Source organism: Carassius carassius, chromosome 25, assembly GCF_963082965.1.
Source record: "Carassius carassius chromosome 25, fCarCar2.1, whole genome shotgun sequence".
NCBI classification, from domain to species: domain Eukaryota; kingdom Metazoa; phylum Chordata; class Actinopteri; order Cypriniformes; family Cyprinidae; genus Carassius; species Carassius carassius.
Window position 1 is genome coordinate 12972718 of NC_081779.1, and position 14450 is coordinate 12987167.

General features: G+C 36.9%; 1 protein-coding gene across 5 annotated transcripts in view; it reads left to right on the forward strand.

The window, feature by feature from the left end:
* Window positions 1-14450, forward strand: part of LOC132104209 (CUB and sushi domain-containing protein 3-like) — a 435094-nt gene that overhangs the window by 360480 nt on the left and 60164 nt on the right. For 3 of the 5 annotated variants that reach the window (XM_059509502.1, XM_059509504.1, XM_059509505.1), the window contains 5 exons: window positions 205-285; window positions 1140-1253; window positions 2457-2645; window positions 3038-3196; window positions 10937-11125. In XM_059509502.1, the coding sequence (XP_059365485.1) occupies window positions 205-285; window positions 1140-1253; window positions 2457-2645; window positions 3038-3196; window positions 10937-11125 (732 nt within the window). The remainder of the gene's footprint in view (window positions 1-204; window positions 286-1139; window positions 1254-2456; window positions 2646-3037; window positions 3197-10936; window positions 11126-14450) is intronic. The other 2 variants (XM_059509503.1, XM_059509506.1) reach the window with 1 other exon arrangement.

A 14450-nucleotide genomic window follows, 5' to 3' on the forward strand; every position in this document is an offset into this window, starting at 1 on the left:
AAATAGGACTTTTAAAGATAACTTTGTACAGTAATACATTAATTAATAATGCATAAATTCTAATTATAATTTATTTATAAATGTTTTATTTATTTTGCTTTTATATATATTTTTCATTACATTTCATTAAATTTTTAAGAGTTTTGAATCTCTTAAAACTCATGAAATCTTTGTGACCACATCTTTTGTCTTCTTCTTTTGCAGCCTACCAGTTACGAGTGTGTCAGCCTCCACCAGAAGTGGCAAACGCAGATATCCTGATGGAGGATGATGAGTTAGAGATAGGTATGAACACATGCTATTGCTATTGTTACTAAAAGTTCTGATTCTGTTGTTTTGGACCCCATTGACTTTCTTTGTACAGAGAAAAACAGTTCTTCAGAATATCTTTTGTGTTCCACAAAATAAAGTCAATCAGGTAAGGTAAAACACGAGAGTTCGTAAATCATGGTAGAATTTTCATTTTGGGGGGAACTTTTACATTAAGTGTCTTTCAAAACATTTCAGGCCCCGGTTAAACATCTAGCATAATATAATCACATTTTGCTGTTTATGCTTGCAAAACTGCCCTGTGCTTCACATACATTTCCACTCCACCTGTTACTGGAGTCTCGACTCATTCCAGCCAACTTTCATCTGCCCTCATTGCGAAAGTGACCACTAAAATAGTTCCTTAAATAAGACCAGTTCATAGCATAAGCATTTCACCCACAGACATGTTGGCACAAATGATCAAGCCTGGCCTTTCTGGTGCTACAGAAATTAGGACAATATTGTAAACAAGATCACTTTGCCCTGTTGCCTAGACACTGGCAGTGCATAGGAAAGCCTCTCCGTATAGGAACACTTCAAATGTGTCATACATTTGATGTTTTCCAGGTGCTTATGCATGATTATTTTTAGATAGGCAATGGTGACGGGGTTGTCATGCAAAGCCAATACAAGCAATTCATTAGCCAGGCTGCAAACGCTGCTGTTTTACAGCTCAATTATCAACCTCTTCAAGTTTAACCTTAAAATATATACATCACGCCCATATCTCTGCCATCTGTCTCCATTAAAACCAAGGAGGTTCGCTGTCCCACCTAATTAAACGGACGCTTAATCATTGCGACTCTCTTTCTCTCTTTGCATATCAGGTGATATTATCCGCTATCGCTGCCACCCCGGATTCACCCTGGTGGGGAGTGAGATTTTGACGTGCAGGCTGGGAGAACGGCTACAGATGGACGGACACCCTCCTTCCTGCCAAGGTGATCATACTCTTCAAGAACAAAGCCCCTTATATAACACAGACCCACCAGCTTCCATTTACTAGCATTACGTACCTAATGCATCCCCTTTCAGAATGGGGGTTAAAGGTTTCAGCTTGTTGCCACGGAAACCTCCAACCTCCGTCCACCAGTAAATTGTAGGATACTGGGATCGCTATACTATAAGCTCAAATCACTCAGACAAGCATCATACATGTTATGGAGGGTAAAATGTGATCAGAGGGGGTATTGCTGATAGCCCATGAAGAGCTCAGTCATTCCCTGTCATTGCTCCTTCCCTCACATTCGCTGTTGATGAGTGATGCTGCTCTTGGAGTTTAGTGGCTCAAACAGCTGCTGCCATCAATCTTTTACGGCTCCATCCTTCTCTCTGCATCCCCACGAGAGAGCACTCACTTTGTTAGAATTTGTCCTGTGCTTAGATTCAGGAAAGTGCCTGGAAACGGCAGTTCAATCATTTGTCATGCATATTAAAGCCATTTTGGAGCAAAATAAACAAAGTGAGCCATGGAGCAGGAGAGCTCATGAAGTGTTTTGCAGAGTATGTAACATTTCAGGCTGACTTGATGAAAAATGTTAGCTTCTTTTTTTTTTTTTTTCAAGATGACAGACGATGGCCACCGTCTACAGTTTCTGAGGGAATATGATTTGCTGTTTTAAAACTAAGAAATTATTGTGATCATTAGAAACCAGACCTGATTTCATTAACTATTGAACTAAAGTAATTAACTTCGCAACTTATAGTTTAGTTTAGTTTAGTTTAGTTTAGTTTAGTTTAGTTTAGTTTAGTTTAGTTTAGTTTAGTTTGGTTTGGTCTACTCAACTTTAATTTTGTTGAGTGTAATGTTGCCTTCTCTAGTTTAGTTTAGTTTTTCTGAGCTGATTTCAGTTAAGAGTCAAATGTACTCTTGCCTTTTGTTGTCTAGTTTAGCCTAGTTTTATTTAGTTTGTTTAGCTTAATTTAGTCTAATCTAGTCAAGTTCAGGTTTGTTGAGTCAAATGTTGTCTTATCTAGTGTTGCTGAGCTGATTTCAGTTTAATTTAGATGAGTTCAGCTGAACTCATCTAAACTTTTGCTGAGTACCACATAAAATATTCCCTTCTTATTGATACATAAAACCCAAAATTATCTGCATTGTACAAAATGAATAATTTATAAAATGGTTCTTTGTTTCCCCACAGTGCAATGTCCTGCTCATGATGTCCGATTTGACTCATCTGGGGTGATTTTGAGCCCTGGGTATCCAGACAGTTACCCCAACCTACAGATGTGTTCATGGAGCATCAATGTGGAGAAGGGCTACAATATCACCATGTATTTTGAGTTCTTCCAGACTGAGAAGGAATACGACATTCTGGAAGTCTTTGATGGTAGACTTTTTATTCTCTCGCTGTTATAGGCTGTTATTGTTAAAGTGTTTAATTTATGGAGATCTTTGCAGCATTGATCCACAAAAGTGATAACACTGCTTTTCAGTTCACTATTTTTTATACAACATATGACGAGTGAATCTTGAATTGATATTGATCTAATAAGAGTGTATATGCCTCTCATTTGTGGCCAAGACTGTTATTATCTACACTTTGTCTGCTTTGCCCATTTTCAAGATATTTTTTCAGAAAGTAATTTCAAAAGCCTGAGCCAAATTGTGTTCCACCTAAGCATCGAGCTACTTTTATGAGTTTCATTTTATGAGTTTTTTTGACAGGTATAATTTGGTATAACACTCCTGAACATTCTCTCTCTTCCATTTCTTTTGAAGGACCCACAATTCATAGTCAGACACTGGCCACATTGAGTGGTGACCTCCCCACACCCTTCAACATCACCACCACTGGCCACCAGCTTCTTCTGCGCTGGTCAGCTGACCATGGCACCAATAAGAGGGGGTTTCGCATCCGCTATGTCGGTGAGTATCAAAGTATGTATCCATTTAAATTTCTTTATTGCTTGCATGTTTTCCGTCTCTGGTCTGGAATCTGAATGAGCATGTATACTTGGAGTTGTGGACGTGTGTTTGAGTAGTTGACATGAAACACTTTTGGGTTGATGCCCTTGACCTCTTAAACTCTTAATTAAAAATAATGTATGATTTCAAAATGAAATTCGAATCTCAAAAAGGATTTTCCTTTTATTTACAGTATACTGTGCATTATAATTAAAATTAAAATTATTGATTGTAGTTTTTAGATTTTATTTTTAAATTTAGACAAAATAGTATAAATTTTTATTAGTTATCAGCTACAACATAAAAATAATTATTAGCCTTTTTTATTTTTGTATTTTAAAATTGATGCATCCCTATTCATAACATTTACAGAACAAAGGACAGTTTAAAGAACTAGATCACAATTCGTCAGAAAATCTGCATTTTGTCAATATTTACTGACCCTTTTCCCTATACATGCATTTCTTCTATATACATTTTATTATAAACCTGAAATCTGTGTACTGATAGGAAAATAAGTTACTGGATTTTACGTGTCAACTACCAATGTCTGTCAGAATCGTACGAGTTTGACTGCATGTGCATGTATATGTTTGTGAATATTTGTGTGAACATGGACAGACTTATACATGCTGAAAAAGTGACTTTGTATGTTAGGTACTTTGATGGGTTTATTTTGTCTTCTTTCTCAAGAAAGGGGTGCATACTACATTACTTCAGCTCATATATGTTTGACAAATATCCCTTGCAGTTTAGGTTGTGCACTTTACAGTCTCCCAGAAAAAAATCATAGTGACAGATCAAGAAAGGGCTGAGACCCATTGGCCCAATAGTGCACTGTGGTTAAGTGAATGCTACACTTGCTGTTGTGGATGTCAACCAAAGACCTGGGGACTCCAAATACACATATGCGCTCTATTTCACCACACCTCTCCTTTCAATTCTTCAGCCTTGAGTGTGTATGCTGAAATTTAGTACAGTCAACTGAATAGGGATAGACAAATCTACAGAATGAGGGCTTTCTGTGGTCACTTAAAGTGGATAGTTCCTTAGTGTCTCAGTGGTTTTTCCGAAAATACTTTTTACAGACATGGGAAATACGCTGTTCTCACGGACACGACCAATTCTTAAGTCAAGTTTGTTTAAAATCTTGTGAACATGTATTTCAGCATGATTTGAGAATGATCCAAAGAGCATCCAATGCTTTAAAGGAAGCCAGAACATCTGACCATCACATGATTCGTATGAATAGTGCACTTATTTGAATAGTGACCTTTAAATAGTGCTGAATCTTAATTTATTTATTCATTTATTTATTCATTTTATTATTCTTTTTCATTATATCATACATTTTTTTGTCCAATTTAATAAACTTTGTGTTTATTTAAATGAGATCTTGATTATTTTTTATTTTTTTATTATTAGGCTATATTATGAGATAATATTGATGACGAAAGTGTACAGTGTTATTATTTAACTTTTTTTGTTATTTTTTTAATTATCATGCTATATTATATCATAATGCGTTTTGTTTGTTTTTAGTTTTTTTTTTTTTATTTGTTTCTTTGTTTATTTCCATTTTCGAATTAGATTTTAGTCCCATTGTCTCATACTTTTAGACCCCACAGTATATAAAGTGCAATGTAAAATCGAATTTGAATGAATTTGAGTCTCTGTACTGGCAGGAATCGGAGGTGTTCCACCATCAATACTTTGACTGAAATACCTTTGAGCAAGACTGAACCCCCAACTGCTCCTCGGGTGGCACAACAAAAATGTGTGTGTGTGTGTGTGTGTGTGTGTGTGTGTGTGTGTGTGTGTGTGTGTGTGTGTGTGTGTGTGTGTGTGCGTGCGTGCGTGTGTTTGTGTTTACTACTTACTGCTGTGTGTGTGCACTTGGATGGGATAAATGCAGAGCACAAATTCTTAGTATGGGACACCACTAGGGCTGTGAATCTTTGGCAAGGCAGCGATTCGATTCGATTACGATTCATAGGTTTTCGATTCGATTCAAGAACGATTTTTGCAAATTTAGAACGATTCGATTCGATTCACAATTAAATTCGATTCGATTCGATTATAACAATTCGATTCTGCATTCTTTAAGTGCATTCACGGGATTATTTAAATGCTTCTACTAAATTCTTTAAATGCTTAGTCAGGGGGCAAATTACAGTAGCATTTATGGTTAGAGAACCATAGGTTAAAAAAAAAATAAATAAAAACTTTTGTCCATTGTTAAATGCTAGTTTAATGATGCGACATGGCATACGTAAAAATGTATGTAAGCCAAGTTTTTAAAAAAGAGCTTAAAGAGTATTATGTATAAGCTAACATTTTGTCACACCAGGGGCGTAGCCATAATTTCAGAAGTGACAGAAATGTCAAATACAATCATTTCATGTATGTAGCCTATATAATAATAATAATTATTATTATTATTATTATTATTATTATTATTATTATTTATTTATTTATTTTTTTACAAGGAATTATCTTCTTTTTTAATTACTTTTAATTAGCTGTAATAAATCAAATACACTGCTGGACAATAATCAATCATTTGTAATCGATATTTGTTTCCTAATGGCAGTTTTATGATTGTTTTATATACTAGGCTACATTTAATTAGCAATTATTTAAATTTTCTGCACAGAATAAGGTAGAAAATATACTTTGTAGTTTCTGTACTGTAATAAATGTCAATTAGCACTGCATCATTCATAAATTGTTTGTGTTTTTTTTTTTGTTTCATCAGTTCATTCTGCTTTTATTCAGTTTGGCTGCAGATAAAGCCTGGCACGTCTATGAGAGCGAGATCGCTTCTCTTGCAGTGTGAAAACGTCTTCATCTCTATTTAACTTTTCCTCTCCATCAGCGAATGATTCTGAGAGAAAACGTGCCAGATGTCTGCTTGCTAATGAAACAAACGCTACTTTCATGCATCTGATTATCAGATAAATCTCGCGCTCTTATTTCAAGGTCGTTGTTGCTGTGGTTAATTTTAAAAGTTTCCTTCGTATATTCGGTTCATCCGTATTGTTTAAAAACATTTATCATTCAATGGATCTGTGCGTATGATTTAGACACTTACATTTCTGCTCCGTCCATGCAATAAATACAGCTGTCGGCGGCTCCGGTAACTCCATGGGTAAGATGCAGAGAGCCATTGACAAACTACAGAAAAGTAAAACTACTTCACATTAGCATTACTGGCCACGAGTCCTATAGATCACACGTCAGCTGCTTCAGAGACGAACGGAGCACGAGCGCAATCCTGTGACGGTATCAGGCAGTAAACAGTGGAGCGCGTGAAGGACAGAAAAGAGGCACGATTCAGAACACTCTTCAAGGTCTCCATTAATTCGTGCGTGTAGTAATTTAATGTGTAGTATACATTTTTGAAAGCATTGAATCGCTATAGATTCGCGATTCATTCGATTCTTAGCATTTTGAATCGATTACTGTCCAAGATCGGTGATTCACGATTCAAAAATCATGTTTCAAGATCGATGCATATGAATCGTCAGGGTTTGTTATCGATGCATCGAGAAAACGAGTGAATCGTTACACCCCTAGACACCACACTTGGCCACACGTCACATCACTCACTCAATATATAATATCACTATTCATTCAGCAATCTGGGCTAGTAACCATAAGGTGGGTTAATCCCATGCAAGGGGCGATCCTGGGGCGATTCTTGAGCTATCACTATTGTGCCCTTGAGCAAGGCACTTAACCTCAGGTTGCCACTGGGGACTGTTCCTATAAGTCTATTAAATCCACGTCATCATGTGGCAAATAAAGACTTAATTCTGTACTTTATTGAGTGGTAATGTGCATATAATATTACTTGCATTGACAGGTGCTCAGATTTATTCTCATATCATCACTGCATGTGTAGATGTTAGTTTCAAAGTGCTTTGGAGTGTTATAAAATCTACCCTACCCTCACGAGTCAATAGCTTACCTTAACTTGCACTTGCTTTCTGCAGTTAGCAACATATTCTCACTTAGCAATATTTCTCCACTGACTTTCTATCAAAAGGACTTGACTCCTTTCAGGAAGGCCATTTCTGCTTGAGGGTACCAGCACTGCTCACCTCAGGTTTGTTTTCCATCACAGTTGGATGTCCAGAACTCAGATTTTACTGTTGTTAGGGCTGCACATGCTGGCTGAACTCAAGCCCAGAGTGAATGTAACCAAATGAGGTGCCCGTGAGAGTGGAGGTCAGATGTGTACACTTCCTTTAAACTGCCTGTTTGAGATATAAATAAGACTTATATCTACATCGTCTTCAAACTTCTTTGGTCAGTGCAGGTGCAGAAAGAAGTCATGTTTGGCCATGTGTTTCAGAGTATCTTTGAACTGAGATTAAATGCAAACTGACATCCCACGTTCTAAGTGCTTTTTTAGGCTTTAGTCTCCTGTCAGGTGTTTGCGGCTTGTGAAATCAATGATAAATGGCTCGTTCATTTCCATCGTTAGGATAGAAAAATTTCCATATAAACATGTTAATACTTTGTTTCAGTTCAAAGTCTGAGAATCAGTTTGAATTCACTCACAGTCTGTTGTGAAACTTGGGTAGAACCAAGTCTAACATTATGAAAGTCTCGCTGAGTTTGACTGACATGGTTATTGCTGTCACTACAGTGCCTTCAGAAGGTATTCAATACCTTGAATCTACTTACATTCTGATTCTTTTAAACCATCAGATTGTAAAACATATTTTAAAACACAATATTTTTAGCTCTGCTCTAACCATTCTATACAAGTATCATTTGTAGTAGTCGCAGAGTAATCCAGTACGGCCATTCCAGAATTCTAACTTTCCCTTCAAGACCTTATTATTTTGTAGTATTGGCCACATTTTGTGGTTCATTTGTCCTACTGAATGGTCTTAGCCCAAAATTCAGATCTCCAACTAAAGTAGATTTTCATCAATTTGGGTCCATCAGTCTTTTCTTTAAAGCAATCACTTTTATTACTTATTATTTTCATTTATTTTTTTATGCATTTATTTTATTATTCTGCCAGAAAAAGTCAATTAATTTGGGTCTCACTTTTATCAACAGCAATCTTTTTTATTTTATTTTAAAGAATTGTGGGGAAGTGAGAATAAATAAAGCTATTTAAAATCAATTAATTTGACTTGGCACGTAATAGCAGAGGAAATACTTTTATACACTCTCCATGCACTGTTTACAAATGGCATGCTTATTTATGACTGAGCTTAAAACAACAGACATAATACTTAGCAAATACTTTTTCAGAAATTAGATGAAAGAATTAATAAATCATTAAATTATGCATGGTGGTGTTTTTTTATTATTATTTAATTTTAAAGGTCCTCCATTTTCATATTTTAGATGTATATTTGAATATAATGATATTCAACCTTAATATTCATCCGGAAGAAGGAGGCGGGAACCGGCGGACAATCAAATAACATTTTAATCCAAAATAAACACAAAACAGCGCACCAGCCCCTCACGGACGACTGGTGCGCACAAAATAAAACCAAAACCTAAAATAATGCCCAGGCCTGGTTTTCTCTCGTCCGTCACTGTCGTCGCTCCAGTTTTATATCCTTCCATCTCCTCCGTGGGCCTCGAGACCGGCGGGTCGAACAGGTGTAGCTCATCTCCAATCACTCCACCGGCCTCGCTCCCATGTCCCTCGGCCCCGCCCCACTCATCACATTGAAATTATTGTACAGATGCATTTGTTTACAGCACGCGTATTGATAAATATAGGCATATTGTTTTACATTTGTATACAGTGACTGAAAAAGCATTGATACACTTATGCTACACTCTGGATTTCATTATATTAGATAACAAATCAAAACATTTTATTTAGGGGGGCCTGAATCTCATCGTGAAGCTAAACATTCAGGAACTCTCGCAATGCAACTGCCATGCCATAAAGTTAAAAACTCTCTAATCAGATGGGAAGATCTGGAAGAAAAACCATTAGCTCATCGGTCCATTCAACCATCATTCCTCCCTAGGCACATGGTCCAGGTCACCAAAAGGTGACAGAGGAAAGTTGCTAAGTTCACATAAAACATTTACTATATCTTCAGAACTCATGATCATAAACTTTTCATGTTTGGTATCAATTTAACAATTTCGGTGCGATTGGAGATATGATTTCAGTCCCATCTCAGTAGAACAGACCAAAAATAAAGATCTCAAATTTGAAGAGAAGTCTGTTCTTCTGGTATGGGTTGTGTCCCTGATAATGTCTCCTATACCCCAGGTTAAACATTGTCTTCAGTTAATTTCCTGTCCCAGGGAAAAAAGGTCCAGTGAAGCTTTTATGATGTTAAAATTTATGATTGTATTGTTTCTGATTTGAATATTTAAAGAGGATTGGCGAAACATTCAGGGAAGCATCTGTAAACAGAACTTCCCACACGATTGCAGTGTGTATCTCTAATTGCCAGGTATGCAGTCTCTTTGAAACTATTTCAAAATTATTTTTCTTACTTTATGTTTTTGTATTTGTATGCTGATCAGTTGTGTATCTAAGTTCTAAATGCATTCTTTTCAATTGATGTATTCGTTCTAATAATTGAATTTGTTCTTTTTAATGTTTTATTATACTTGGCAAAAATAAATGTATTTCTTGATTTATTTTAGACTCTACTGAAATCATTCTTTCTAGTAAACTGTGAGGAGGCTTTTGTTACTGCAAAGTTACGGCCAGGATAGGTCAAACTGAAGGCTAGAGAATGTTAGGAGCAGTAGGCACATCATCGGAGACCTTCTGATTTCTGTCTATCGCTGGTGTTAGCAAGTTGTATGGGAAAAGACTAAGCAAACTACTCTTTAGTCATAAGCAAGCAGTAGGCGGCAGGCAAAATAAGTATTAGTCTACCTACACCCTCTGACTAACATCAGACTGGAGAGTTTGTGATCGTAAGATCCACGTGAAGCTAGCATGAGACTTAAAAGAGACATTAGGTCCCCAGTCAACAGATAATTGAAAGTATAGTGAGTCCAGAATAATCAGGTATTAAATTATGACACTATGAATATTATGATCAGTTATTAAAATGAGTCAGATTTAGATGAGAAAGAGTCAGAATAAAAGTAGAAACCCAAGCTTTAATAAATCAAGTGTTTTTTCCAGAAGCGCAAGAAAAGACATACATGCAGAACACCTTCTTCCAGGCCGCTGGATTCCGTTTTTTGGGCTAGTGGGTGGATCCTTACAATCCGTTTTGAGAAAAGGTCATAATTGATGCAATTAAATTCATGCAATTTTTTTTACTGTGGCTAAAGTGCTCAAATAATTTGTGTACCTTTTTTAAAAGTTAAAAGAAGAAGAATTATTTAGCAGAAGTTAAAAAATAATTATTTCCAGAATTATCTTCTGTAATATAAATTCCATTGCTAAGTTTCAGTGGGCGAAAAAAAGTAATAAACTAGATAATGTGACCTTTTCACAAATTATAAAATATTCATCTGCAGCCTGTGTCTTCAAATGTCTCAAAGATACCAGGCTGAGGCATGTTGAATGAGACACACAGAAGTTTTACAGTATATAATTATAGCAGAAAGGCGTTCAGAAAGTAGTCAACCCCTTGATGCCTAAAACTATGTGCTGAATGAATGAATGAGCCCCATGTCACAGGGCTCTGCTCTGGGAGGTGATTAAGGAACTGATGGGGTCTGGTTTCTAACTGTCTGTCTGAACAGCTTTGTACTGCAGCACCCCAGACTCTCCCCTACATGGATCCATAAGCAGCCAAACAGGAGGACACCTAAACAGCCTGGTACGCTGGGCTTGTGACCGTGGATACCGGCTTATTGGGAAGAGCACCGCCATTTGCAAAATGATTCCTTTTGGCTACTATGCCTGGGACGCCCCGGTTCCTTCTTGCCAAGGTAAGACCCAGCAAATGAGGATGTTTGCTAATTCATTTTGCATTGAGTCAGCTGATAACCTAAGTACATTGTAGGTTCAATACTTTAGGATCATTAGGCATTTAACCAGCTTCGACATTAATGTTATTTACTACAAGTATTTCTGATTTGCAAAAACAATGAACACCTTCAAACTGGGATATGGGAAAGTGTTCTGGTTTTGGGTTCAATATTTTCTAATATTTCAAAGTTATGAAAAATATTTGAAAGCATAATACGGATTAAACAAATAATTTAGATTAAATAGTAATCATTTTCCCCCCTCATTAAAAAAAGGAAAGAAAAGGCTTTTATCTAAAATTATGTTAACACTAATATTGTTTAAATGTAGTTCACCTAAAAATGAAAATTTTGTCATTAATTACTCACCCTTATTTCGTGCCAAACCCATAAGACCTTTGTTCATCTTCAGAACACAAATTAAGATATTACTGATTAAATGTGAAAGCTTTCTGACCCTGCACAGACAGCAACGGAACTACCAAGTAGGCCCAGAAAGGCAGTAAGGACATTGCATGTGTCATGGTACTCTCGTGAATGCGCAGTGGACACTGACACAGAAGTGAGAATTGTTGAATAAAGTCATTATTTTTGTTTTCTTTGCACACAAAGTATTCTCGTAATTTCATAAAATTACGGTTGAACCACTGATGTCACATGGACTATTTTAACGTCCTTTCTGGGCCTTGAATGTTTCAGTTGTGTTGCTGCTTTTGCAGGGTCAGAAAGCTCTTGGATTTCATCCAGAATATCTTAAAATGTTCTCTGAATATTAATGAAGGTCTAACAGGTTTGGAACGACATGAGGGGGAGTAATTAAGACAGAATTTTCATTTTGGGGTGAACTATCCCTTTAAGTTTTGTGACTCTACTACTGAAACGGTATTTTAACAGTTACAGATGTAACCCCATTCACTCTTATTGTAAGCGCTTAATTTTTCTATTTATTTTTTAAAAGAAAAAGACGGACGATTCAAAAAGAATGCCACGTCAACATTATGCCACAAGTTCCATCAATTTAAGTATTAAACTTGCATTGAGCTTGTATTCTTTTCACACCTGTATCCCACATAGCAAATGTCTTCTGGCCCAGATCCGGGCCACACAATGACTTTTCCCTTGGCCCAAGTACCGCAAATAATGACAGCCCGGATTTGGCCCAGAACTGGATTAACTGGCCCGAATCTCAGCCAGTTTATCAGCCTTAGCTGGCCCTGATCTGGGCCAAAACAGGTTTTATTATTGGTGCCAATTCTCAGCCTTAAGTAAACCGGAATCCCCAAATCTGAGCCACACCTGAGCCTTATATAGCCCAGACCCAACCCAGAATTTTAATATTTCATATTATTACCTTGTATATTACTATGTTCGCAATTATTCATTATGTGACATGCTTTAATGTAGCTACAAACTATACCAATAAAGTGCATTCAACTGAATAGAATATCAGACTTAAAACCCATACAACATGTAACTGTGCAATAAAAAAAAAGTATTGCATTGGTTTTTCTATTTATTTTTATAAAGAACAAATCAACCAATAAAGAGTGAGTGTATAAAATAAACAGTCTATAAGAGAAACGTAACAGATAGACACATGTAACTTAATCATAATAATTTATTACAGATGTGACAAAGAGCAGTACCACAGTAGTCCAAATGACGATGCATTGCAGTCCACTCTGGCAGAATATAATAGTAGTGCGAGGAGCAGGGCATAATTTAAGTTGTTAAATGCTGAAAATACTAACCCGATCCACTACGTCAAGGCGCGCGTTTTCATTCAAATCACGCATCACCAGAAACACGGCATGTCGCAATCTCTGATGAAACCGGCGAGAGCCAATGAGCGTTTGATATCGCTGCCATAAAACTTGTTGTAAAACTTCTTAACGGCACATTTTAAATAGTTAATATAGCTACAGAGGAAGGAGATACATATCGCCAATGAATGCGGTTTGAATTTGGATCTGTTCCTCACACCAAGTATCAAATGGATACAGGATTTAAATAAAAATAAAATACTTTCATGATCATTTTATTTAATGCTTGTGCATGACAGCATACTAATAAAAATGATGTGCCCCCACTCTCTGTTATAGATCAGTGTGTGTCCCATAGTAAACCAAATAAATATTACATGATAACGGTTAAATACTCTCTCTCTTTCTCCTTCTTTTCATGTAAGGATTTTAAGATTATTTGTACCAAGAATAATAATATAAAATTTAATAAAATTATAATTAAGTGCAGTTTAATGCACTTGACTGATTTGCTTAATTTTTAAATGATATGTATCATTCTGTTTTGACTTGCCATTTCAAAGACTACATTTTAACAATACAACACTTCATTAAAATGAATGTGATCATTTAACCATTATCATGCAATATTGTATTTATCTTGTTTATCATGGGTCACATAATATGCTGCCAGATCTTAGCCTGATTTGGGCCACATATCATTGGTCTGACCTGGGCCACACTCCTCCCACCAACAATCGGCCCTCATGTTGTTTGCCATATCCCCGCCGGGCAGTCATTGCCACACATGACCCAGCTCTGGCTGAAAGGGTACATGCCATTGCCGACAGGAGGCCAGCAGTGCCACCTTGAGGCCACATGTGGGCCAAGTCCGTTTGCTATGTGGGATTTTGTTGACTAAAAGAACCAACAGACCTTTTTAAAAGTTAGCAGGTAGTAATTTAGTGCTTGCAGATATGATCAGTAATTTACCTGATGCATCTCTAACAAGCTTTTACGGTCAGTAATGGAGACGCAGTAATTACTGTCGCCGCTCTTCTCACTGATACTGTTTATTCATGATCTGTTTCATTTGTCACATTAATGACTAATCTTCAGAGCACTCTTTATCCATCTGTGTGGTTTATCCTGCCCCACCTATCGTCTCAAATGCAGCTTCACAGTAGAGTTGATGAGCCTGACTAAATAGTTTCTGAGGCCGCACAGTAATGCAGGGCCTCTACTCCTGCACTGTGACAGAATGGGCCCCTTCTCCCTCTAAGGGCCACAGGCTCTGGTGCAACTAACATCAGGTGACACTTAAATGACTCTGTAAACTTCCAAAAGCATTCTGGGCACTTCTCATTTTTTGTTATCTTAAAGCAAAGCAACAGTTCATCTCGCGTCACTGTCAAAAGCCACTCATGGTGAGGAATGGCTTCATGCTTGATGTGTGCTCTTTAATTACTGGGAGGTTATTGTTCGGCTTCTGATGGCTGAGCACTTACAGCCGGATGGTTAGGGCTGTAGCTTTGTTTCCAAAT